The 27,012-nt window shown below is 40.1% G+C and overlaps 1 protein-coding gene across 1 annotated transcript; it reads left to right on the top strand.

Annotated features, from left to right (window-relative positions):
• The first annotated feature begins 765 nt into the window (after positions 1-765).
• klhdc3 (kelch domain containing 3) lies at positions 766-25,097 on the top strand. Its single transcript, XM_058651775.1, has 11 exons — positions 766-885; positions 3,000-3,241; positions 4,083-4,259; positions 4,486-4,601; positions 4,687-4,758; positions 6,134-6,347; positions 7,607-7,693; positions 9,007-9,115; positions 19,332-19,405; positions 20,061-20,139; positions 21,496-25,097. The coding sequence occupies exons 2-11, from the start codon at positions 3,088-3,090 to the stop codon at positions 21,560-21,562; spliced, it is 1,149 nt and encodes a 382-aa protein (XP_058507758.1). The 5' UTR covers positions 766-885; positions 3,000-3,087; the 3' UTR covers positions 21,563-25,097.
• The last annotated feature ends 1,915 nt before the right edge of the window (positions 25,098-27,012 follow it).

The following is a 27,012-nucleotide window of genomic DNA, read 5'->3' as shown; positions in this document are numbered from 1 at the left end:
CCCCCACTACGTGTTTGTGACAGTGACCAAACAGGAACCCCTATGTGCATGCAAGTTGTACGTTTCCTCTTAAATGTGCAACACAAAGAGTGTGTGAGGTCGGGGCCACATCCCAAACAGGGCAACAATGGATGCAACAATGGATGAAAACAACCGACAGGAGGTGCTCGTGGACGCTTCTCCGCCGCCGAACACGTCACGAGGGAGTCGGTCAGTCAGGACTCTCGCAAGCGGCACAATGACAGCGGGTCGTCGAGTCTTATTCTAAAGGAAGCGAGTATTTCGAGTTTTCGAGTTTCGAGTGCTACAGCCTGTGGCCCACAGGCATCAACATGACTTGCAGATATCGTCTGTAAATCAACAATGCTATATATATATATGAATGTCCACCTGTATAACTGTTGTAATTGCATGTAAAGTAAATACAAGTGCACTAAGTCCTACATATGTGGCAATAGCACAATTACGAAAATGTGTGCAGATGACATGACATGGGGTCAAACTGAGGAAACACAAACATTAATGCTTTGTTGAACCTAACTTTTTAGTGGCATGTGCCTCAATCCACATGATAAGGTGGCTAAATTATTGTTTGAAATAATATTATACGTTTTTCCTCGTGATATTACGACTTTATTCTCTCAAGCTGAAATGTTTTTTTTCTTCCAATGTATCGTATGTATTTATTAAAATGACTGTAGGCTAAACATTTTGACCGGGGTGGGACTTTGGAGGAGGGGGTATGGCTAATTCCTGAACGGTGTTGAACTCGGCTCGTATCGAACTCGCTGAGTCTAAAAGATTGGTTCGTTCGTTTTGAGTCACCACTAGCTAGCACTGCCCGTCCAAACAGCAGTTCACTACCACCGACTCGACTTCTTGAAGGTAGTGATACCATGTTTCTCTGTCGATATTATTGATATTATCGTGTGTTGTGTAAAGGTGGGGGATAGAGCATTGTGTGTTTGTTGTTTTACTCACCGGGTCGTCTTTATTCTGCTGCTAGTTATCTTGCTTACAGCTAAGCAGTGTAGCTACTCCTTATTAGCTTTAGCATAGCTAGCACAAGCTTCTCAGGAACAGTTTGCTATCGAACAGCTGGACGCTGGAGCACGTTCTACGGATACACGGCTGTTGTTGTTAATGTTTATGTTGACTGTCGACTCTGGGTGTTGGTTTGTTGTACTTACAGGTGTATGTTGTCCCTGACTGAGAGCTAACATGTACTAGCTTGTGTATGAGTCGTCAACTGGACTATAGGAACCGTGTTACAGTTCAATGTCACCGGGTCTAGTTTACGGTTTAAAGGGCCAAATGAGACCCGTGCTGTTGTTCAGTGTATGGTTTTTCCCGTCTGTCAATTCCGACTACAACTCATGATTATTGTCACCATTGCTACATCTGTTGGGTAGTTTCTCGACTTATCAGTTAGTCGTTGCCTCTAAGGCTGGAATGATGCATGGATTTTTCTCCTCTATGACAGTAAACTTAACATCTTTGGTTTGTGGCAGAAAAAAACCCACCGAGGATGTCATCAATTTGAGGTTCAGGAAACACATTTCAAACCAAATTCCATCATGGCATTTTATGGACAGAACATAAAATCACTTGACTGAAACAGTTGACTGATTAATTGATTAGAAAATAAACATTAACTGCAGTCCTAGTTGCAACTTTTGATTGTAATCGGTGACTGTAATTGTTTTTTTCTTACGCCTCAAAGTAACAACACCTTTAACGTCTTGTTTTGCCCACAAATCATCTATATTCAATTGATCTGGTTTAATTGTTTTGGGGTATCAATGAAATCAGAAGCTGAAAATCAGATAATACAAAATACAAAAAAACAACACTCAAACAGATTAATTGATTTTCAAATTTGTTGGCAATTAACTTAGTAATAAAAAAGTTAACAATTTGTTGCAGCCATATTGTCAACCATATTCCATTATGTATATGTTGTCATGGCTAGTCATCTGATGTTAAGTGTGTCAACAGAGTATAGCATTGGCTTTCATAAGGAAGTCCCTGTCCTAAAGGGAGCACACAGTCTGAGGAAAAATACCACAGAGAAATCTACTGGAAACCCACTTGTGTTATTGTTCTATATCTCATGGTTTGCTCTAATACTAGGAAAAAGTGACAAACACAACTATGACTAGAATAAAGTTGAAGGACTCCCATTCCCAGTGACCTCAGTCTTGCTTGTGCTGCTTCTCAGAGATGTGTGGGCTTGAAATAGAAAGTTCTATGTTAATGGTCTTCTGGGAGTTTATTTTTAAGAGCAAACAAAGGTTGGAGGTCAGTGAGAAATTGCAGGGGCAGTTTAGCAAGAGAGGGTAATTTGTTTTTCCTGATTTACAGGCTATTCATCTGAGACAAACGGGTAGACAGTTATTAACCTGTTTCTGATGAGTTGATTTGTGCTTTGTTTTTTTGTAGGAGTTGTTCAATTACAAAGTTGCCTTGCAACCAAGCTGCAGATCTTTCTTTCAGCCTTCCTACTTTTCATTTTTGATTTGCATTACTGTCAGGTTATGCAAAGCCATAACAGCCAAATGGCATTTTCATTTTCGCTTTTTTTATTACATTAAAAGCACCTCATTGTCTTACATGGGGATCTTTATTGTTGGCATAAAAATGAAGCCGTTGCATAATGATGATAAAGCATTTTTTATCGGTATGGTTTTGCCATAATGGGAAGAAACTTTGTAAAATGACTATATTTAAAACTCTCGTACTGCAGTGGGAGGGCACAAAGACAAGAGTGTACTGAAAGAAATAAGAGTGGTAGGTGTAGGTCTAAGCACCGCTTAAAATACTCTCCCAGCATAGATAATACATGGGCTTGTGAGAGCCGGTCAGCAGCAGAGCTGAGTATCGCTAGCCCAAGAGGACAAACAGTTACCCTCAGATTTTTTCTTTTTCTCAATTGCTTTTCCCAGTTTGCCCCTGTCATCTCCTGAGCTAAGTGCTACTTCTTGTTCACATGATCACAGGTTTCCATGGCGTTGGTTTGATGGGGTCCAAGCGGGCGACACAGTGGTGGTCGAAGGACTTGCAGTCTTAGAGGTGCTTGCGCGTGGAATGTTGCGCTGGTCGGTGCACCTAGAAGGAGGGCCGCGGAGAGTCAACCATGCTGCTGTGGCTGTGGGGCACAAAGTGTACTCCTTTGGAGGCTACTGCTCTGGGGAGGACTATGAGACACTCCGTCAGATTGATGTGCATGTCTTCAACACAGGTAGGTGGTGAATATGAATCTATGGCTTCATTTGGTCATAGAGTTTTTTGAGAGAATTTAGGCGTATGAATACTTGTCCCATCTGTTTCTCTTGTTGGTGAGTGCATCTTTTATGAGATGTTGGTTAACCATCCATTTGCAGTATTATTAACATTAGTACAAAAAAATGTTTAGTTCTGAATAGCATTATGACTACTGTAGAACACTCCTGTCATGTCCTGTGTTTTATCAGTGCCAGAGTGGGAGAATATCTGGTTTTCAAATGAGGGGTTAAGGATAAGGGAGCGTTGTACCTTTATCACATAACGGTAACTTAGCACAGCTGACAGTTAAAACCCTAAGCTTTCCATTCTGGTTTGTGAAACTCTCACACATGTTTTTATGTACCCCCCCACACACACACACAACCTATTTTATATATTTTTTTTCTTTATTGTGTCAGCCACCTGCCTCAGGGTTTTCTAACATCCTAAAGCAGCTTGTGCCTAACTGCTATTGCAGTACATTGAAAAAATTTATTGAATTTGAAACGGCACCACCACAGCTGGTTTTGAGTTTTTTAAGTAAACTGGCTAATACACAATTTGTGATTATACTATAACTCAGACAATTACAAGAGCTTGGCCATGATTTTGAGTTTAATATTTAAGTCTCGTGCACCTCTCACTTGAAACTGCCCCACTTTTTTCTTCTTTTAAACAGATTATAATTAAAGTACATTTGTACTCCAGTATGTTACTGTAGTTATATTTATTTTGGCATTCAGGCAAATATTGTCATTGTTTTTGTTGGAAAAAATGTAATAATAAATATTCCTGTACCATGACTGTTTTTACTTTAGTGTCTTTGCGCTGGATGAAGTTACCTCCAGTGAGGACGGGAGGACAGGAGCGAGCCTGGGAAGTGCCGTATATGCGTTACGGCCACACAGCTGTGCTGCTGGATGATACAATCTACCTCTGGGGTGGGCGCAATGACACAGAGGGGGCCTGCAATGTACTCTATGCCTTTGATGTCAGTAAGTAGACCTGCATCTATCACATGTTAATTGACAGTTTCAAGCTGTTTCCTTGAGGATGCACCTGTTTGATATAACGTACGTGACACAAAAAGTAGAGAAACACCTGCTTATATATGTGTGTTAACATTCTATTGCAGATGAATCATCTGCTACATCAAAACTGTAAAATGAGAAGTTGGGTCCCTTGCAGGAGTGCATAGAGTTAACTGTTCCCATTTTGTAGACACCCACAGATGGTTCACACCCAAGATTTCGGGGACTGTTCCAGGGGCAAGGGATGGACACTCAGCCTGTGTCCTGCGGAAGGCAATGTATATATTTGGAGGATATGAACAGCTGGTGAGTTTTGCTTACTTACTCTTCACTTTGTGACTTGCTGTCTGCACATTAAAACACAATTTAATTAATCTGTGCTGTTTTTCAGGCCGACTGTTTTTCCAACGACATCCACAGGCTGGACACCACCTCCATGGTTTGGTCATTAATCAATGCCAGGGTGAGTTGCAACCACCAGTTGTTCAGTCTTAAATAAGTAAAAAGTAAAACAAAAAAGAATGTTGAAGTCCAAATCAATATGAACTCAAAGGCACACAAATAGACAACATACTTAGTTACATTTCAAAGCACTGTAGATCAACAAACTATTTGTTATTACCGTGGTTGCCAGTTCTGCTGCACTGGCGTCCAGCACTCAGATTGGCTGGATAGAAAGGCACGGCAATGTTGTGCAGCTTCCCTGGTCTGTCGCCAAGTACAAACAGTCTCACAAAGGATTATATACGCTCCTGTTGTGGGGAATGCCATTTGTGCTTGTATGCAGTCAACCTGCTCATGTGATAAACTCCAGTAAAATACATCTTAAATATAAACACTGTTCCCTTGGACAGACTAGGAGGAGTTACTCCACCACATACCTTTAGCCCCTAACTGACATCATCAAGGAGATTACAATGTACTACTTACAGATTTAGTTGCACTTGTGACACAATAATACTAGCATAATACTCCTTGTATGCATGCCCTCAAACTTCCTTTTAGAAAACAAAAGTACCAACTGAATGATTTTACTCAGAAGTGGACTTTGTTTTATTTAGTTTGGTAATGCTTTTAGTTCAGTTTCAACAAGCCTGTTAATGTCTTGATTTGATTTGAGATCATTTAGATATTTATTGTTCATTTACAAAAACACCCCCCATCATTCATTTCATTTCATAAAATAGCAGAGTCTGCTTGCCTGCATACATTTGTGGAAAACAATGGTGGCACATTCTGGAAAGGAAAGCATGTAAAAGGCTTTGGCGTGGCTACAGGCCAGCTTAATGCAAAGAGACAAGAAGCATGCCTTTGTTCAGCACAGTTTTATTCATGGGACACGGATCACATTTCACTGTTGTGTTTTTATGTCCTGTTCACTGCACTATAAATCATAGACTGTACTATATGCTGCATTATTATTCTGAACACGCTGTCCACAAAAATATCTTTGCAATGTCCAAATAGCAGAATGTTATTCTTTTAAGGAAGAAATTTACTGCATCCTTTTTTGTTAGTTTGTCCACTAGATGGTGCTATGGGCCTAAATTTGCTGGATAGGAATCCTCTTTACAGATAAAGTTGTGCAGTATATATTGATCAGCTGCAACATTACAAATGGTAACTGGTTTCAATGTTTACGCTGATCGATATTCATTCACGTTTGGAGGTACTGGAAAGTTTTGATCTAAAACTCATTAATGAGGTTCAGTTGAGGTTATTCAGATATGCAGTAAATGTCTGTAGAGCACATTAATCCCATTGCTATGTGTCCTATTCTGTCTTTTCACTGGAATGTATTACAGTCACAGCATCATCTGTTGCGTTTGTTTTCACAGGGCACTCCTGCACGCTGGAGAGACTTCCACTCAGCCACCATCATCGGGACAAAGATGTTTGTATTCGGGGGTCGAGCTGACCGATTTGGTCCTTTCCACTCCAACAATGAGATCTACTGCAACAAGATCAAAGTGTTTGACACGGAGACCAACTGCTGGATGAGCACCCCTTCAACACAGCCTTTGCCAGAGGGACGCAGGAGTCATTCAGCCTGTAAGACACACACCCATAAAATTACTATAATTAACAACTTAGTGATTATCTTTTAGCCAATTTTATTGAAGCATTATCCCCCCGTGTGCATTTGGTCCACCAAAACAAGCTCCAAATTTTATTTTTTTGTGTCCAATGCTACCCAATATGGTTCTGATTATTTAAATGTGTATTAAGCAAATGCAGAGATTATCCTCTTCACACGTTATATACAGTATGTTACAAAATAGTAGCTGAGAACATGTGAAAAAATTAAATCTGTGGAATAAGGAATTATGAGTTAAGACTGAAAGCAGTTTCTCTCAAGTGTTCTGTTCAAAACACGCAAAAGAAAAGTTTTAAATTTAAAATTCCGTAAGTTCATATTCCGTACAAACAGCGACATTTAGTTGCTTTGGTCCCCACTAAAAGTACATGTTTGTTTTGTGTCTTCAGCATGTCAGAGCAAAGAAAGTTACTGCATTTCCGTACTAGACAATTACAAGTTCATTCATTTCAACTCGTCTGTTCTTTTGAATATAGAGAGAGCATCGTTGTTTAAATGGTCATTTAGTCTTGTTGTGCTAGTGAGTGTCTTAAAGTCTGATAATGGTGACTCTTTGAGAGCTTATCAGCCCTGAAAAGGTTTAGTTAGTCCAGTGTAACCTGACAGTTTCCTAAAACTAGTGTAACATGTTGTGTTGCCACAGAGGAAATAAAATTCATGCTGAGGGAAAATTAGTTCTTGTGACGTCTTTGCTGCTGAAAATAAACGAAGAAGATCTGTCTGACAGCCAAGAGTAAATTATGTGACAGATGATGATGGTGATGATGATGAGATTAAGTTTAGGAAAATGTTAAATGTCGGGAAATAATTTTATGAAAATTGAGTGAGGGAGTGAGAGGGTAATCAACTCACTGCAGTATCTCAGTCAGCTGACTAATGGCCAATGGGACATTAAAGTTGCAGTTTAAATTGATACAAAATGTTTTTTTAGCAAAGGCATTTTATGTGTTGCACCGTATAATAACAACAAATGTGAAGTATTCCTCTTGTATAGTATTTATAGCACTGGAAAAGGACTGGTGGTGCACAGTGGAGGGAGATGTTTTCACATCTCCCTCCACTGTGCACCACCAGTCATTTTCCAGCGTGACCCTTTAGGTTATCGATCTTCACCGACTTGTCTGATTTAACAAATCCAATTGGTTTCAGTTGTGGTGCTGCCGATACCATTGATCTCCATCTTAATCCAATGATATGTTTGTTTTTTATTTAGTTTGCTACAATGGAGAGCTTTACATATTTGGAGGCTATAATGCTCGCCTGGACCAGCACTTCAACGACCTCTGGAAATTCAGTCCAGGTGATTCACTGCTTATTTCTATCACTTTGGGTGTGTCTTGGGGGCATTTTTTTTTGAAATGATAGTCTGAGGCCAAGTGGAAGGAAATTGGGTGTGTAACCAAAGGGTTGCCTGTTCAAATTCTGGGACAGGTCAAGGTACCCAACCTCCTTAGTTCACCTTTGACTAATTATGACTTTTACCTTAGCATTAGCAGTCACTGGCCCACTTTTAACAATTTCAGCAATTAATTATTGTATAGAATCAAGCATATGATCCTCTAATATCCCTATGATTTCATTCCATTGTTGTGCTACTGGCTTACTCTCACTCTCAGAAAACAAAAGTAGAGATAATTAAAAATATTTCAGCCAGAAGAAAGCTTGTGTTCCTAACAAATGATTAATGTAGCTGGTGCAACAGGAGTTTATTCATCATTAAAATGCCATGCACATATCATATATTGATTTCCAGTTCTGAAAGCAGCACCCAACACTGGAACCATCTAAAGTTAAATTTTTTATACACAGTCTTACAGAAATTGCCACATACACAATAGGTTGTATAACAGTTACCCGAACTAAAGCACATAATGTGAAAACCTGATTTTCTGCTGTTACCCATTCAAACCCAGTCTTTTCAGTCCAGTAGATGGCAGCACTTCATTCATTTTCCCAATTATCTACTTGAATCTGAATGCCCTGTTGCTATAGAGATGCTATGATGCTGTTGGCTCTGAGAGTTTGAGGCTATACAGTTCATACTTATCTGGAACAACTGAGACAGCTCTGACGCCATCACACAGAGTGCACAGGAGGAAGGATTTGTCTCTCTTTCTGAAATGTAAATTCAGGGTTCAGATGAAGGTTTGCATCTATAAAGGTTTACAGTGGCAAGAAGAGGTTTGTGAATCAAGTGTAGCCATGACATGACCGTTTTAATCTTCAGTGTTGGCGTCATTGTGCAGGGGTCTCAAACTCAAATGACCTAGGGCCCACTAAATGTCTAGTTTGGTCACTAGGGGGTCGGTTAGGTGAAAAAAGTCTTAACTTTTTGAGAAGAAGACATTGAAATAGTAATATTTTTGATGATAGTTCACAAAATTTCAAAACAACAGTGTTCGTTTTGACGTGGAACGATAAATAGTTCACAATATAAACTTATTTATGAAACGTACAGAAATGACTCATTATAATTTTATATTAAGTGATTTGAGACCTCTGGTTTAGGGTCTCATTACTCTGTTGGTTTGCTTAACATTTCTTGATCTTCAGCTGATAGACAGTACCCTAACATTGTCATGTTATTCTTGTTTTTTTATATACACAATATAGAAGCTTTTTGCTGGAAGAAGGTTGAACCGAGCGGGAAAGGCCCGTGTCCCCGGAGACGGCAGTGCTGTTGTATGGTGGGAGATCGGATCATCCTCTTTGGAGGAACGAGGTGAGGCGCCAAATATTACAACTAGAAAAGATATTTGTCTTTAAGGAAAAATTATCCTGGTTGTTAAATTACCATTTTAAGACTTGCTCTAATGACTGTTTTTTTAATGATGTGGTATATTCACTTATAGCTGCTGAACTGCTTATTTGTTATAGAGCATATCTTGCCAGTTTTACCCAAAGAAAAAAGTTGACAAAAACTTTATGTGCATACCTGCAGTATAAACAAAGTATATGTCAGCATACACAAATTTAATGCAAATCCACAGCATACATCTACATGTCCAAGTGTAACTGTGTGTCTTTCAGGTCAATTATAATTGGGATCAGCATTTATAAAGCCCCCAGCTGAATTGTTCCACATAATTATTTTTTATTTCACACTCCTGCATCTATTCTTCACACAGGATATTTATTAAAGTCTAAGCTGACATCATATGATGATAAAACGACCATGTGCCAGCGCAGCCATTGTTTTATTATACGGAGCAGTTCCATGCAGCCAAATGCACAGTGAAATTGACTCCACTCATACGTGTCATTAGCTTTTAGCTTCTAAGTTGTGCAGGCCTTGTCCAGAAAATTTACAAAGCATCGCCACTTCAAAAGTTTCCATGAACTTTAAGATTTGTTATGTAACATAAAACATGTTATTTAGGATTTCACACTGTAAATACATCACATATTTAAACACCTCTGATTTAGAGTTATTTCAGCAGGGTATTATTGATAACGCTTGCTTATTTGTCCAGGTGTTCAGGGAAACATTCAGGGAAACATACAGGTTTAGAGTTGGGCTATAGGTGTTTGAAACTAACATCATAAACAGTAATGAAAAATCAAGGGAATTGTGACTGAGACTAAATTGTTAACCTAACATGAACAGCTAACATTTTTAATCAATTATTGCAGTAAAATGGAGGAATTATCATAAGAACATAATGTAAACGATATAAAGATGTTTGATAAGGTGACTAATGTGATATCTGTTAATGTTTCGATATATCCTATGCAATAAATACTAACAGTACTACTATGGCTACTGGTTTCCCTACAAGTACAACTGCTCCTACCCCCACCTCTTTCTACTGTTGTTTGAACTTAATGAGACTGAAATCTGACACAAAAAGTATTCAGAAATGTATTTGTTCTGTTTTAACTCTTTTGTTTGAATAATATTGAATAATAACAAGTGTACCATTACTGAAACCTCACTTAAATGGAGATGTAAATTTGGCTGGTACTGGCAAACCAAAGGAGGAATTGTGGACCATATTATAGTGATAAATGCCGCTACTGTCAAAATAAAGGTTTGCAGTGAAGAGGAAAAAAAGCCATTTATCTTCAGAGGTAGTGGAAATGTTAACAAGACCTTTCTTAACAAATGCGTTACATTGTACATTGTAATCTTTATGAAGCACATTTGCTCATATGGTGGGTCTGGCTTGTGTAGACAGTAGTCTGTGATGACTCCCTGGTCAGCCGTAAGACGGTAGCGATTGCTGGGGGTTGGTTGCTGGTGAGGTGCAACTGCACCGGTGACGTGTTTGTGATAGGGCCGCAGCCAGTGGAGTAATGAAGTAGCTAATGGCATTAGCATGGTCCAAAGAAGTCCGGGACCTGGGCTCCTGTTATCAGGTGAACCCCACTGGGCTAACCTGATAGTGAAGATGGGGAGACTGTGGATAAGAGTCCTTTCAGCTCCACCACGTCTACACGGCTTCAAGTCCTCAATACCTTTGGCTGCCGTTGAGTTAGTTTTCTATTGCTCCAATTGCTACCACATCATGGGAAGGTACACAACCCAATACACAAGTGTTAATCTTTACTAATCCATCATACAGCCGCAGTATTGCCATTTAAATGATGATTATTTTTCTAACTGTTGGAAAATATATTATGATAATTCCGCAGAGGAGTTTTAGGGATATCTCAGACACTGACAGTAAGGTGCTTTCCTCTCAACGGCACATACTTAAATAAACAATGAATATATTCAGATGACAGTTTTGAGAAACACAATCTGCTGACCATAAAAAGAGGTCCATGGTGTTTAAAGTTAAAGTAGTAAGTATTATTGAGCTGAGAAAATCTGTTTTACTTGTATGGTGCCAAATCCTATAATACAATATCTAAAGGCACTTGACATAGAAGGCTAAGATCTTACAATAGTATAAAGAGAATGAGAAACCCTACAGTTCACACATTGAGCAAGCACTTGGCATCAGTAGAGAGTAAAAGTCCTTAAGATGAAGCTTATTTTTCAAGATTGCTGTGCATTGTTTGGCTTCTCTCCAGGATTAGTCCAGGATGGGTTTTAGGGAGTCATGATTTCCTGTTGGGAGCAGATAGGGCAGGAGAAGGGGAGTTGTCATCAGGGCCACTGAGATGATTGAGGGTTCGGGGTGAACAGAGGAATAAATCAAACACCACAAAGTATCTCCTACATCCTGTTTCAGCATTAGGGCAGATTTTCTATAATTACATTTTTTATAGGAAATTGCGCGCTCGCTGACCTTTTTCTTCATTATGCTGAAGTATAGGGTTTTATTTTACAGCAAATCCTCTGTTCGTCTAACGCTAAGATATTGTTTCCTGTTACTGTACAAATTAGGATGTGATCCTTGCAGGCTCTGAGAAAGTTGGCCACACAGGTACTCTTGAACAGAATTGTATGTTTGTTGTTTATAAGAGCACGGTTAAGCCTCTTACACACAGGAACTCCCATAAGCACAGGCACACACATACTAAAGACACACAAACACTCCAAGAGGCTTTTAATCTCACACGTTTGCTTTCCATTCTTTACTTGGAACATTTTTCTATTAAAGTTCAGTTGATATTTTAACCTGGGTCATGATTTACACTGATTTAAGAATAGACTGAACAAGTGTTATTTTTTCCATTTTACACTAATGTGAATCTTTGATTTGAAACCAGCCATTGCCTTGTCTTCTGTGTTTATTTTTGCGTGACCTAACAACAAGAGGGTATTTAACAGGGGTAAAATTTATTGGTGCCTGTCCCAGTGCAATTGACTAATGCTTGCACAGGCTGTCGTGAATTATTTACTGGACACTTTGCTTGTGTTTTTTTTGTGTGGCTCCTCATTTTGGTGGGTCTGCCAAGGAAATTGTGTTGAAATTTATGGCCCTCATCTCGTTGTCCTGGGTAAGTTGTGCTTTCAAATTGATCCAAAACAGAACCCCTCTGTTGATATTTATTCCCAGTTGATGATATTTATTTTACCTTCAGGAAATTAATTTATCACTTTAGTGAAGGACAATAAAACTATTAAGTCCAAGTGCCCTCTGCTTTCAAAGGGTTACACGCTGAACTGGATCTGACCATTAGGTGTCGCACATTTGTAAAGCAAACATCAACATTGCAATATAGACTTGCGTGAATATATAGCGAGTGGTGTCTGTAAAACATTAATTATAACTTAATTAGTGTAAGATTATGTTTGCACTGAGAATGTTTTTTGTACACACATGCATTTATTTGAGTTTAAATCAGCTGTGTTTGTGTGAATGACAGACTGGACATTAGTGGCAGTCTTATCGAGTGCCACTTGCATCAGTATAAACAGACCTGCTGAGTTGCAGAAAGGCGCGAAATTCTGCTCTGCCACTGATTTATGACCTAAAGGGGCATTCTTTCTCACGGAGTGCAATTTGATATACCCTCAGCACCTCTGCTACACTCATTTACTGAGACTTGCTCACGGCCCCACGAAGGACGACCCGTGCATGACTAATCCCACCTGCACTGACCTTCACCTAGCAGTTACCAGTGCAATTTGCAAACCCCTTTCTCACCTTCGGAGAAACTGAAAACAGCTAAAGTTAAATTGCACATGAAGACAGTGCCACGTAGATGATTTCCTGCTAAGCTTATGTTGTCATTGTTGGCAGTCATCACACTCCGTGTATAATTGCTTATGACAAGATCAGATTTGGCTAAAATGGGATGCATTTCGAGCACGGAGGGGCAGGATGTGAACAAGGACATGACAGATTGGCATGCTGGGAGCAGACACCAAAGAGAAATCTGTTTGTGGCCCTTAGTCTATGTGGACGTGACAATGTGTACTCATTCCATCACACCACAGGTATTCATACCTCTGCAGGCTGAAATTATGATAGATTTAAATAGGAGAAGAAAAATGTTACTTTTTGAATGAAGTGTCTTTCTGCTCGTCTTAGCCCTTGGTGGCTGTCAATGTAGGTTGAATAAAGCCAGGGGATAGAGTTTTGTGCTGTCCCTTTCAAAAGCTGTTGGTTAGGATTTGTTAACCTTTTTTATAACAGTTTAGAGTATCAGCATAATTATAGAAGCTGCTGAGTTTCTATACTGAGCAGAGAGGACAGTGGGACACTCATTTTCTCCTTTTCTGTGTTGTGTGTTTGCATGTGTCTGGATGCATTTGCATGACATGACTCACGGCTTCTATTGTCAAGCTGACGTCAGAGTGGTGCGCACATACACGCACATGCTCACTCTGTTTTGCCAGCTTTCACACGTGTATTCCATTTGGCAGTATGCAGAGTTTCATGGTGCATTTATTTTTTTCACATTTATGCTAATTTCTCTGGTTTAGTACAAATACTGAATTCAAGAGTACGTTGATTGTTGATACCCTTCCATTTATTTATTTTGTATGTAAATTTCAGGAAAGATTAGTCCGTTTTAGTGTTAATGTGAAACTCCCAGCAGTTGTTGGAGTGTGGTTGCTAAGAGAGAGACCACATGGCAGGTAATCAGACTGGTAGTCAAAACATCCCAGCACAGAACCCTTGTTAAATCCACCAGAATCTCACCGTGATATTTAATCTGTGTGGAATTTGACTAGTCATTTCAAAACAGCGAGTTGTTGAGCTTGAGAGCTTTTGCAGAGTCTTGTGATTTTGTTTACCTGATCTAGAAGGTCAAAAGTCCGGTGCCTTGATATCATTAACCAAGCCATTTTGCACCTTATCAATGGCTGAAAGGGTTGCTGGTATGATAGCCCTGCTGGGTTAACATGTGGCTTCTTATCACTGATGAACATGACAGTTCAAATGTTAGACTAAACACAAGATGGAACTAAGGCAGCGCTCATTCAAAAACATTCATTATATTACCTGGTTTGGTACTGTATGGCAACCCATGCTTTATCATTTCATTTGCTCTTATGTTAAATGTAAATATCTACCTTTTCTTATGCACCCTACTGCAGCCTGTGCTATATTAAATCTGCCACTGTGGAAAATTGCTTCATGGAGACATACCTATCAACACTCCATAGATTTTGATGCCACACACATGTTGCCGTTTGGCCTTCAGTGTCAAAGGGTAGGCTGCAGAAGTTTCCTTTATTAATTGTCTGTGAGCGTGTGTGTGTGTTTTGTACGGCTGAGATAAAACCTGTCAAACAGTTGAGATGACCCCAACAGGATACGGGGCATCCCGCACGTGGCGGGACAAGACCTTGGGGCTGCACAGCAATACTGTGATTTACTCTTCAAAGACTAGCTCATTTGTAGTATTATATCTGCATCTTAACCCTCCTTAACCCGCTAACAGGCTGTATACATTGAGGTGTCATAGGGGTGAGTGTTGCACGGCAGCTCAAATAAACAGGCAGCATATGTGATGCAGTTCTCCATGTACATTGACATGCCTTAATCTGAATAGTTTAGCTTCTGATTTACTTGCTGTCATCGCAATGTGGTGGTTTTAAGGCCATTCTGTTGAACAAAGTCTGACAATGTCAACAAGTAAAAATGACCAACAACACAAACCAAGCCAAATGATTTACAGATACACATGGTAAACGACAGGGGGAAGGCAACAACAGATACAATTGTAGCTCTAAACTGTTTTGAAATGGAGGGCACGAACCATATCCATACATGTACTGATCATGTAGCTATGATCTGTAGCTACTGAGCGTGCATCAGTATTTCCTGCTGAGTGTCTCCTGGTGGCCGACCTTGACTCCAAGTTTTTTTAGGCTGCAGATAAAGTTTGGGCAATAGAGGAACTAGATTATTCTCCCAAAGTTAATCTACCAATTATAGAGAAGCATTTGACAGCCATACAAGACCCTCCCTGTATATTAACCACCTGTGGCCATTAGTCAATGTTTAACCATTTAAACATTGCCTTTAACCATTTAAAGGCATGGTATTTTCCTCCTGTGATGAAAGGGAATATATTTGTATTTACTTGAGACTTGTTAAGTTTTTTTCCCCAATTGTCCAACTATGGTTGTTCTCCCCCTCGAGTTGTAATCTGAGATGCATGTTTCACTAGATCCTGGCATCTCCTGCCTAATCTGAAGTCAGGCGTCTCTTTGGGGAGCCAGCTGTGCATGTCTCACCCTCTGCATGGGGCTTAGGTCTGGGCAACTACAGGCTTAATCCAGCCACGGCCCAGGAGGGGGTTACAGATTGCTTCAGGTGAGACGGTAGAGATTAAGTCAACGGAGAAAAAAAAGGACGGGAAACTATCAAACTGTGATAACAAAATGTGTTCGATTTTCTTTTCTCCTTTTTTAAGAAAGTTTACCTCCAACACTGCTTGTTATGAGTAGCAGTGTAACCCTCTAACCAGGTTTTTAACCAGTAAATATAGAGCAAACAAATTTATGTTATAACCAAATAATTGTAGTTATATCAGTAGGTTTTCAATGATGCATGCATGGCTGCACACACATCTAAAACTGAAACAAAGTAATGCTCTCATGTAGGGGTCGACAGCTGTGTTTCTATGGCTTATGCTGATATAGATTTTTAGAAATCAGTGCAGCCTATGGCCGGTAATTGATGCTGATTGTTTTGGCTCATATTTAACTGATTTTCCTCCGTCTGCTAAAATCTAACTATTTAATGATAACGAAACATTGTTTAATTTAAGTAAGCAGGTATTGAACACTAATGGTCTGTCTCTACAATCTACAACATTTTGTGCCTGCAGTGCAGTGCAATTATATACTGCATTTTCATGCAAAATAATGTGTCAACTAAGTATTAAAAACATTAAACAGGTCATCAAAAAAGTTTGGATTATAAATGTTTTTTCATGACTTAGCAACATTTATCCAGTTTCTGAGAACAAGAAATGGCAAATATCAGCATGTTTCATTGGTCCAAGTGAATAATCAGTCTACCTTTGCTCTCAAGAAGGAAGAATGTGTTACACCTTCTGTCAGTCTTGCCACACTGCAGCTGCAATCTATTATTATAAACTATTTTGAAAATGGTTGCGTCCCTATTTGACACCCCTTTAGCCGAGATCTGTTCAGTTATGTACAGTCATTTATAAACGGCTGTCTGTTAGAATCACTACTTGTTCCCAGCAGTTTTCCTGTTGTTTCACTCAAATCCAAAGACTTGCTGAAATAATTGAATGTATGTCTGGCTGTCCTGATAAGGCACTCCGAAGGAAGTTGTTGTGTGTGATGAGTTCCTGTGAGCGAGATGGTTCAGAAAGTTCAATAGGTGGTACAGAAAGGAAAAGGATGCAGATCGTATCACTGAAGAATGAGGATATGGCCAATGAAGCTGCTGAAAACAGACTTGGAGAAGACACTTACAAAGGAAAGGTGTCAATGGTTGTGTTCCCTCCAACTCATGTCTTTTTCTCGTCACTTTCTTTGTATCGTTTCTGAAAGCCATTAGCAGAATTTGTGGGCAGTTAAACCCCTGGATACTTCAGAGAGTCAGGAGGGTTCCCAGGCTCCGTCGTGCTCCCTCATTAGTTTTAGGACAGTAGTTCAGCTCTTTCTTCTGCCACATTGAGACCTTGGTGAGGAAGATAATGAGGTGAAGCAGGCAGTGCATTTCTAGAAAGGACTGGCAATTGGGTGATTAGACACCCTCATTGAGTGTTGTTTGAAATAGCAACCAATGTTGTTTTAGTGGGGGAGCGACTCAGACTGGGGACTGCTGCTGCTGTCGTAGGGGGAGGAGAACTTTCACACATAGTGATACTTTGCTGATCGAGTAACAAAGTGACTCATCAAACAGGAAGACGTAGCATAAAGTCGCGCTCTGTGATTTCCCCCCACTTCCAAATACTGCCACTCCATTAGACACTTCTTACCACCCCTTGTTCCCCCTGAGCTTCTCACTTTTTTTTGCCTAGACCAATAAACATTATCATTCTGTAATGTTCTGCTGAATTTCACACCCAGGCCGTCATTATCCATGAGCATGCGAGAAAGCCTTCTCCCAGAGAAGGCAATCTTCATCTCTCTTGTTGCTTCTGTTAAAGCATCCTCTTATCTGCACCCTTTCACACATTAGCCTCCAAGGCCTATAGCCTTTCTCCACGTGAGCTTGCACAGTAGTTGACAGCTACCTCAGTGTGTGCTTTAGATAAAGCACATAACATAACTTTCTTTATGAACACAGTCTGTTGATGTTAGAGTTTTGCCTTCACAAATAGTACTGTTTACTGGCAATGTATGATTTCTTTTTTTTTTTCCTTTTGATGGTGACGGTGGAAATATTCAAGAAGCTAAATGCGGTTGAATAGGGCCAACTAGAGCCACTTATGACAAGAGCATCACCTAAGCAACAAACTACCAGACATTATCAGCCACAGATGCTTGAAGATGGTGTAGTGGCATCCAGCTGCCGGCTGTTGGCTTATTGTAGTATCGTCTGGACAAGGTTCAGTGCCACCAAGAAAGGCAATGACCAGTGTTCATCGTTTTAACAAGACATCCTTATGGTTGTTTTGAAGAATAACTGTGTTTACTCTAATTTATTCCAATCAATCAATCTCAGCACTATAATTGTGTTCATTATGCCTGTTGATATTGAAACGAGCCAGAATTAGAAACCATTTTATTCATCACAGTAATTTTATAGCCAACAATGGAGGAGGATGATGATGATTATTTTCATCATCAGTTAATATGTTGATTATATTCTGGATTTGTTGTTTGGTCCACAAAATGTCAGAAATGTTGAAAAATGTTGTGTCTTTTACAATCCTCACTGTAATGATGTACTCAATAATTACCTTCTTAAATGGGGCAAAGAAACCAGAAACAATGGAAAAATCAATTGTCAAAATAGGTGATGATTCATTTGGTAATTGATTCATAATTGATTGATGGATTAATCTTTGCAGCCCTAATGATGATGACGATGATGATGGGGGTGGGATCGGGGATTTGGATGATTGAAGGTAGTCTGATAAAGACTCATGCTGTAAGTCTGGGTGGATCACCTCCTGGGGGGGGGAACGTAATGACTTCCCCAGCTGGCCCCCTGGGACGACAGCACTCGTGCTCTGCACCTCTCCTGGCTGCTTTAAGCTACCACACTGTTTGTTTAGGGAAGATTAGCAACGTAAAACCCTTACAACATCCTGAACACGCTGCATAAGGGAGACGCGATAGAGATGACGGCAGGAAAGAGGAGTGGAGATTGATGGGAGGACGAGAATGAGTCGCAGAAAGTGTAAATAGTGTTCAGGCAAGGCGATGGTCCAAGTATGAGAATCGGAAAGTGTTTGAAGGAAAAGGTAAAAAGTACAGCAGTGGTATCTGATGGTGTCTTTGTTGGACGTTTTGTGACCCTGGCCTGAAGTCTCCAAAATCAGGCAGCCATATACCTCAGTAACTCTACACATTAGATATTCATAGACCCTAAAGTGCTGAGGGAAGGCACCTGTTTGGTTGAAACTGTCCTCTGGGCAGTTTAAAACTCTTAATGTCTTTATGCACTGCAAAGACGTGCTTTGAATACATCAACATTAATACAGTATGTTGTGTCTCTCGGTCATTACAGCACTTTTCTCACCAGGTGTGTCACAGGTGTGTGTGTGTGTGTTCTCTGCTGTGGCAGGAAACAGATGTGCAGTGGTATCAAAGGCTGCACAGGTCTGGGGCGATTATCAGCACAGTCCAGCCTGCCGTCTCACCGCAGTCTTCAACTTCCTGTGAGCTTAAATCATGCCAGTCTATGATAAGAGAGAGAAAGCTGAGTGCTATTTGAGCAGTGCTGTTGTTTTTAAGAACAAGCTGTGGCTACCAGATTATGAACCTTTTTGATCAAAGAAAGATACCAAAACAGCCCCAGGAAGTTGTGTGCCTTGTATTTATGAAAACAGACAATATGCTTTTAGGATCTTTCTGCATGAAGTACGAAAAACAGTTTTATTGTATTTGTGTAGGCATCTCGAACCTCAAAATGTTGTTTTGTTTTGTTTTACAGTCCATGTCCAGAGCAAGGAATGGGAGATGAATTTAATCTCATGGATCATTCTGACCTGTATATCTTAGACTTCAGTAAGTATTCCTGTTCCATAAGTCACCCTATATCAGCCCAGTCTTTTCAGGCATCTTGCCTTCATGTATAATTTATATGGTGGTTTCCTTTCTAAATTGTGTAGTCCAAATACACACCCTAATTTATTTCTCACCTGGCCTAGTGAGCGTGGCCTTGGCCATGCTTTGTGTTATCACGTGGGGCACTTCCGTTTCTGAGATTTCTAAATATAGCCATATCCTCCATGCATGTACAGGAGTAGTCTGCCATGCTGTCAGGTCACAGTTAGGTTTTGTGTGGGTGGGTTTACACCGGGACTGTATGGGACTGGCAGTACCCAGTGGCATCCCCTGGGGCACACACCTCCATGTGCCAGTCACAGGTGCCTTCACACTGTTTATCACCAGCCATATGGTGGAACAACTATGACGGTGATAGGAAATGAGAGGAAGTTTGTCATTAGTATTAGAAATATTAGTAGTGTCCTAGTGTCCCTCCCTGACTGGCCATTACATGACATAATGTAATGTAATGTAATGTAATGTTGTGCACATCCTCACATAATATATATTCTGTTGTGTCAGCAGCATCTCAGAAACAAAACATTTGGACAATGTAATGGAGAGCAGATCTGACCTCATGTCAATAATCTGTGACGTTTTCTCTTTTTTTCAGGCCCTAATTTGAAGACATTATGCAAAATAGCTGTTATTCAGTACAGTCTGGAGCAGTCGGGACTCCCACATGATATCAGGTCAGTCAAGCATTAAACACGAGTGCAGTTTTGTCACAGGACTGGCATGTTCATGCGCCCAATGTTGTTGCTGCTTATCCATGTGGTGAAATCATAAAAATGCACTTCAGTGATTTAGCAAAGCTACCACCTTAGAAGATAGGTGTGAACAAACATGTATATTTTTGAAAGAAACTTGGCAGATAATATATTAAAATAATACTACACCATTCCCTTCACTTTAACAAATGTGTTTTATGAATAATTTAATGTTAAAGTTCAACAAAACCACCGTGGCATGTTGGAAAGGTTATGGAATTCAAGCTGACTTTAAAACTAAGAGTGTGTCTATATTGAGGTAAAATGTTTATACTTGTGTTTTTTAATTGAATGTTCACATTCATCTAAAATCACTGAATTGTTTCCACTGTAATTGGTATACTACATGTATAAACCAAATGCTCAAAAAACCTTAATGAATAGACTTTGTCAAGCAAACAGTGGGGTTACACTTAAGTGTTTTTTCCCCCCTCCAGGAACTTGATACTAATTACCCCTTATAGCCTCTCGTTTCTCCCGCACCGCCACTGCCACCTTGCACGCTCCCCACTTTAGTGTTCCTAACCCTTGGAGGGTTTTCAGTGGGGTCACAATACTCCCTCTGCCCCTCACTGGCATCTCCAGCTCCAGTGCCAATCTCTCCTCTTAAACACACACACGCGCACAACAACAAAAATAAAGTGAACAAAGCAATTGAGAGGGAGTGAGTGTGAAACCAGAGCCAGTGATAACAATCTGGAGCTCAACCTCTGACCTGTCATCAGGTCAGCACTAGACCCTGTTGTCAGCCCCTGCTCCCAGTTCTCGTGTTACTGCGGGGCGTCCTCTCAACCTTGTCCACGTCGTACACCTTTACTCAGACGAGGGGGAACACAGGGTGAAAGCAAATGTCGCATGAATAAGTGATTCACAATGCAACACAATTTTATTTTTTTAATAAAGTTTATACAGGGCCACACGGTGGGTGAAGTGGTTAGCACTCTTGCCTTTGCAGCAAGAAGAACTGGGTTCGCGACCCGGTTGGAACAAGGGCCTTTTTCTGCATGGAGTTTGCATGATTCAGTGATATGGGGAGGGATTAGGTTAATTGGACACTCTAAATTGACCATATGTGAGAGTGGGTGGTTGTTTGTCTCTGTCTGTGTCCCTGTGATGTGCGATCCCGCCTATCGCCCTATGTCAGCTGAGAGTGGCACAACTCCCCCTGCAACTCTCATGTGGAAGATAAAGCAGTAGAAGATGGATGGATAAAGTTTATATATATATTCAACTACAATGCAGTTCAAAATGTGTGATTCTTCCGTTTTTGTTTTCCAGGTGGGAATTGGCAGCCATGACCACCAACAGCAACATCAGCAGGCCCATCTTCTCCTCCCATGGCTGATGCTACTGAATGTCAAACAGGACACTGGGCTTTCCCAACTGAGTCTGGGATTGATTTTTTTTTTTTTTTTTTTTTTTAGAGTTGTATTGGATTTATTGTTCAAATGAAAGTCATTACTGACCAAAATATCCCGTCTATGACTTCCGTGGACACCACAAGATTTTTTCATGTCCTGGGATATTTTAACCTTTACAGACAATGATTATGCGAGACAGGAATTACCGACACCTGTTGACCCCTTTCTCTTCTTTCTAGCCTCTCTAGGAATCCAATCAGCCTATGATAATCATAGACTTCAAATCTTAAGCACAGGAAGAGACATGAACTTCAGCCAAAGGTCTTGAACGCTAGCCTCTTTGTTGAGGATGTTGAACTCAGCAGAGTTCCCCGAAGAAACAAATGTGAACCTTCTGCTCCAGGTGTGAAGAGGATGAGATGGTCATGATTTTGCACAACCCACATTCCAAAAAAAACAAAAAACGTTGCGACTTTGTGTAAAACAGAAACAACTGCAGAATTCAATGACTTACTTTTTCGCCCATAAAAAAGTTCAATACAATCAAGATATTTAATGTTCATTTTCAAAAGCGTTATTGTTTTGTGCAAATATGTGCTCTTTCTGATCTTGATGCCTGCAACACGTTAAGAATAACTGAGAATATCATTGCGCTTGATTTACGTCACCTTTTAAAGATGTTTTTAAATGTCGCTCTGCATTTGGCAAAAGAGGAAACTAATTGTTGATGTTTTGAAAGGGAATTATTTCCCTTTCTAGCTTGAAATTTGATTTCAGTGATTCCAAGGTCTCTTACTGTCTTCATAATTTGTGCTTTATAATGCACCAAACATTTACAGGTCTAGATAGCAGTCTTGTTTCCTCTTTCTCTTACAAAACATTTCTCACAGGAATATCCTGTCTTTTAACTTTGCAAAGTAAATCCCAACAACATGCCTGTGATTTCCATAAACAATTGAACAGACCATAGAACAGTCTTCCATGTTTATGCAGTCCAGCTTAGATGGTAGAGTCTTGACATGTATTGCAGTCACAAACCATGTTTATTGACTATTGTGACATGTTCTCAAACCCATGTCCCCTTTGCTTTTAATGATTTATTTTTCGAGGATTCCTCTTGATCATGATTCTATCACTTTACCTTTTTACCCGTGGGAAAATTCCAGTCTGTTGTTTTTTGAGCAACATCCACAATTTTCTCAGTATTTTGTTGCCCTTATTCCAAAATATCGCAGGTGCCAAGTTACTTTCTCAGTAATCTTGATTTGAACATTAAATATCTTGTCATTGTACTGCTTTGAATTGAATTTGGGTCAAAAAAGGATTTTCAGATGACAGCATTTTGTTTTTATTTATGAGTCTCAACTTGTTGGAATTGCGGTTGTTCCTCCTGAAGTTCTCATTTGGTCCTGAAACCACCACCATGTCTGTCTATGATAGGTCTTTATGCAACTATTGTGCACAGTATATGGAAAAGACTACCATTACTACATTGGGGTTATTGCAAAGAGAGAATATTGGGTACCACAGTGTTGTGGTATTACACTTGTGAGAGGTTCTCTTTGATTGGTTTTAATGTTTGGCGCTCTCTTCTTCGACCCGCTGCACTCTCTCCCACTTTGAGAGTCTTTTTTAAAGTGACTTGCAAGACGACGGCTATCAGTCTTGTACAATAATCGAGTCCATCTACCTCCCACAGTAGATAGCATGAGTCATTGAGTCTTTTAAACAACTTCCCACACATGGAACATCTTCAGTACTTTTCCCCCCAGAAAAAAAAGCTTCCTCACAGGGAAGTGTGTATTTGTGCACCATACTTTATTTTTTAGTGCCAAATGTGGAAGGGAATCTCGACCTGCTTCAGTTCGCCTGTTGTGTTCAGGGAGCTCAACACACTAATATGCATAATGTAACTGTTCCTCTTATAGACAATCCTACAGCGAGAGAGAGACTCTCCACATGACTTGCGTCTTCAGAGTACAGACGATTAAAAAAAAAAAAAAAAAAAAACAGTACAGTGTGCTTATGTGTTTACACCTGTACGAATACAAGCAAAGTTTCACCCTGGCAGATGTTGTAAATGCATAAGGGCTGTTTCTACACGACACACGCACCACACTGCTTGAGAATGAATTTGGAGTAGCTCAAATTGGGGAAGTTATTCAAGTTTATTTTTATTGAATGGATACAACTTGTGAATTTTAGAACAAAATCTTTTTAATAAGGAGTGGTGGTGGTGGTGGTCTGTTTTTTATATATATAATGTTATCTCTGCCCACTTTAACTTAAAGGATAAGTTTGATTGTGTTTAATATTTTTTTTAATTCTGTCAACAACAATACTAGGCATGGTAGCTTTTAACAACTGCCACTCAAACAGGAGTAGAGAGGATTAGCGTGGAGCTGTTTTCAGCCGTGACTTCCAGGTACTTGGTGCATTCAGGATCGAGACGATTGAGAAGGTTGATAGTATCGTCAGTCTTATCCTTTAAACCTTACGTATAAGAATATTAAGTAATAATCCCATGAGGATGAAGCAGATTTTGCTGGAGAGGGATATACACACAGGATACATGTTAACATATTAATGCTGCCTTTTTATTTAGGCTTTTTCACCACAGATTTAAGTTGTATCTGGTTGTTGTGAACAGTACAAAGCCCTAACCTATGGAAAACTAACTTGTGAATAGGAGCTGTGTTACCACACACTTGTGAGCCGCGTCGGTGCTTTTCACTCCTGGTCTTTGGGACAGAGTGCGCTGCTGTTTTCTTTCCTGCCAGATGGTTAAATCGAGTCTGTTATCAGTCTGTTCCCTGATTGGCTCGCTAGAATTTTGACTGGGGTCCCAAACGTCAGGACTGAATGACACTGACTTTAATTATAATTGTTTACAAATCTGTGTATTTCATGTGAAGCAGTCTAAAACAATCCTACATGCAGGTTGTAGTTGCCAGGTAACTGCACTTAAGCCAAACGTGGCATGTCGGGCCTTACTGAGGGAAGACATGCCGATGCTGCTTTTTGCCTAAGTAGACTCCGGAGTTTGAGACATTTGCCTGCCCAGACCATGTCTGAACTGTATTTAACAGACCGGTGGTGCCAATGTGACTCGGAGAGTCTTGTGCTTTCTGCACTGCACATACACACGGACATATCACACACTTGAAAAATCCTCAGTACCCTAGTCTCACGGACTATACAACAGGTAATGCAGTAAAACCACAGGGAAGTTTATTGTGTGTTCAGACACACACACGTATATTTTGCGCATTACACACACAAAAAAAAAGAAGAAATCGGCGAACAAATCAAACAGTTTGACACCAAATGGTGAAACTGATATGTGTTTATTTTTGATGTGTGGTGTGAGAGTCATTTTTATTTCAGGATATTGGTCTCTTTGTTGCTTGAAGATACTGGGTGATGGTATTTTAAGTCAATAACTTTTCAGGAATATGATATGAAGTAAATGACAATGTAGACACTTTGGTCAAAAATAAAATACCTGCATTAAACTTCCTCATTGATGGTGACTCACTTACCTCCACTACAGCAATGCTAGCAAACAAGTGCTAGTGATTCTGTCTGAATACGTTGGCATTAACTTTTCTCAGACTTCTTCCACTTTGTCGGAAAGCTTGCCAAGTCGTTGATCAAACTTTTCAGGAGTTCTCTTGCTCTTGCATTTTCCAAAATATCATTAGGTTTTAGTGCTTATTCTTAATAAAGCTATTCCGTATGGGCAGTAATTATTATCCAAGCAGAAATGATGTGACCCATCTGATAACATGCCAAGAAATGTCTGCTATCTTTAGGGCTTATGCTATCTTGTTGAATAATTCATAAGCAACCTTGACCTAATATTTTAAATATTTACTGGTGGCCTCTATCTGTCAAGAACTTCCTGTGCAATAACTGTATCAAAAAAAAGAGACAATTTGAGTTCTTGACATCTGGACGTGTCCTACGTTCAACTTATAACATATTTAACGCTCACTTTTTTGGGGAGGGTTCTTTAGTTCACAAAGTTTTTTTCGCTGTCCAGTTTTCCCTTGTTTGAGTGTTTGCCTGCAGCCATTTCAGAGATGTGGCATCTTGCCAATTACCTTGAGTGTTTTAAAGAGGCATTGATCTGGGCTAATGATGCTTTTTAAAGCTGTGGGGATTTTTTCTTTTTCTTTTTTTTTTCACAAGACTCAAATGGCCAAGCAAATTAGCACTGCTGTCATTTTCACTCAGACGTGCAACCTCAAGAAAAAAAATAAATTGATTCCTTTGAAAGCCAGGCATGTCCAATTTACGTGTCTTTATCTATGGAATGAAGCCTGCACTTGGAGCTACTGTATGTGGCACTTAAACGTTACTAGGCCTTTGAACTCCACAGTTTCCTTGGCTATGCTTCCTGCTGAAAAACAGCCATATCTACCTCAGTGGTCCTGTCTGATAGCCCTCACTGTCTACTTCTGTGGGTACTCTGAAGCCACGGTGCCACCCAACCCCCTTATTGGCCCTCAGACTACCTAATGGGATGTGTGCGGCTGCTTTTGGAATTGGGGGTGGGGGGGTGCATCATTAGAAAAGTGCCTCACCATGAACCCCAGCTCCAATCTTTGCCATTTCTAGCAGTAGCGGCATGGCAGTTTGTTCCTGTCTGTCACCAGCCCTGTGCTATAAAGCCAGTGTTATCTGCAGTGTTAAGTGCAGGCCACAGACGGAGGGTCAGCTTAAAGTGAGGCAGCAGAGACACGCTGTCCCGCCTGGCCCTGCCGCACACAGGAAGCAGGGCAGTGCTGGGTCCCTCTTGTCTGGCGCTGGAGCCTGCCTTGGCCCCGCAACACAGGCGTTAATGCAGGGAGACACTCGTTCAAATTACGCTCTAATTTCCCCCAAGGACTCAGACGATCCCACTGGCCCTTGAGAATCAGACTGAGGATTTGTTCCAAGTGTTTTGTTTTGTCTTGTCCCCCCCGCCATCCCTGTCCAGTTCCTTCACTCAAGGTCTAGTTCTTTGCTCATTTGTAAGACCACCAAATTGGTGATTTTAGAAACGAGGCATTAAAGGAGCACAAGCCCTTAGAGAATACACTCTGATGCTGTATAACTGAAACTCATGCAAGAATGATGGAGAAGTGTTTTCATGAGACCAAAAAACAAAATAAGACTGGTCTGAAAATAAAAAGCAAAAACAACTTCTGGATTCTGTCAATAAAAACTACCCGCTCATATCCAGATTGAGATTAAGTCCCAAAGATTCCATTGTTTTCATCCACTTTCCACTTTAATCCACAAAAAACTAAATCTCGTTTAACATGCCCTATCAAAGATTTCCATGAAAGTATTGGTGAATCATCACAATGACAATGGCTAAAAGAGATTGAACCCCTTCTTCATCTAAATGTGAAGTTTCTAGTTTGGCTGAATCTTGTTTTGTGAT

The sequence above is a fragment of the Solea solea genome, chromosome 15 (assembly GCF_958295425.1).
Source record: "Solea solea chromosome 15, fSolSol10.1, whole genome shotgun sequence".
NCBI classification, from domain to species: domain Eukaryota; kingdom Metazoa; phylum Chordata; class Actinopteri; order Pleuronectiformes; family Soleidae; genus Solea; species Solea solea.
This window is presented reverse-complemented; position numbering and strand designations above follow the sequence as displayed.

Coding starts and splice junctions, on each gene's coding strand:
- klhdc3 (XM_058651775.1), top strand. CDS start 3,088: ATGTTGCGCTGGTCGGTGCACCTAGAAGGAGGGCCGCGGAGAGTCAAC. Junction 4,759..6,133: donor GGTCATTAATCAATGCCAGG/GTGAGTTGCAAC, acceptor TTGTTTTCACAG/GGCACTCCTGCACGCTGGAG. Junction 9,116..19,331: donor ATCCTCTTTGGAGGAACGAG/GTGAGGCGCCAA, acceptor TTTGTTTTACAG/TCCATGTCCAGAGCAAGGAA.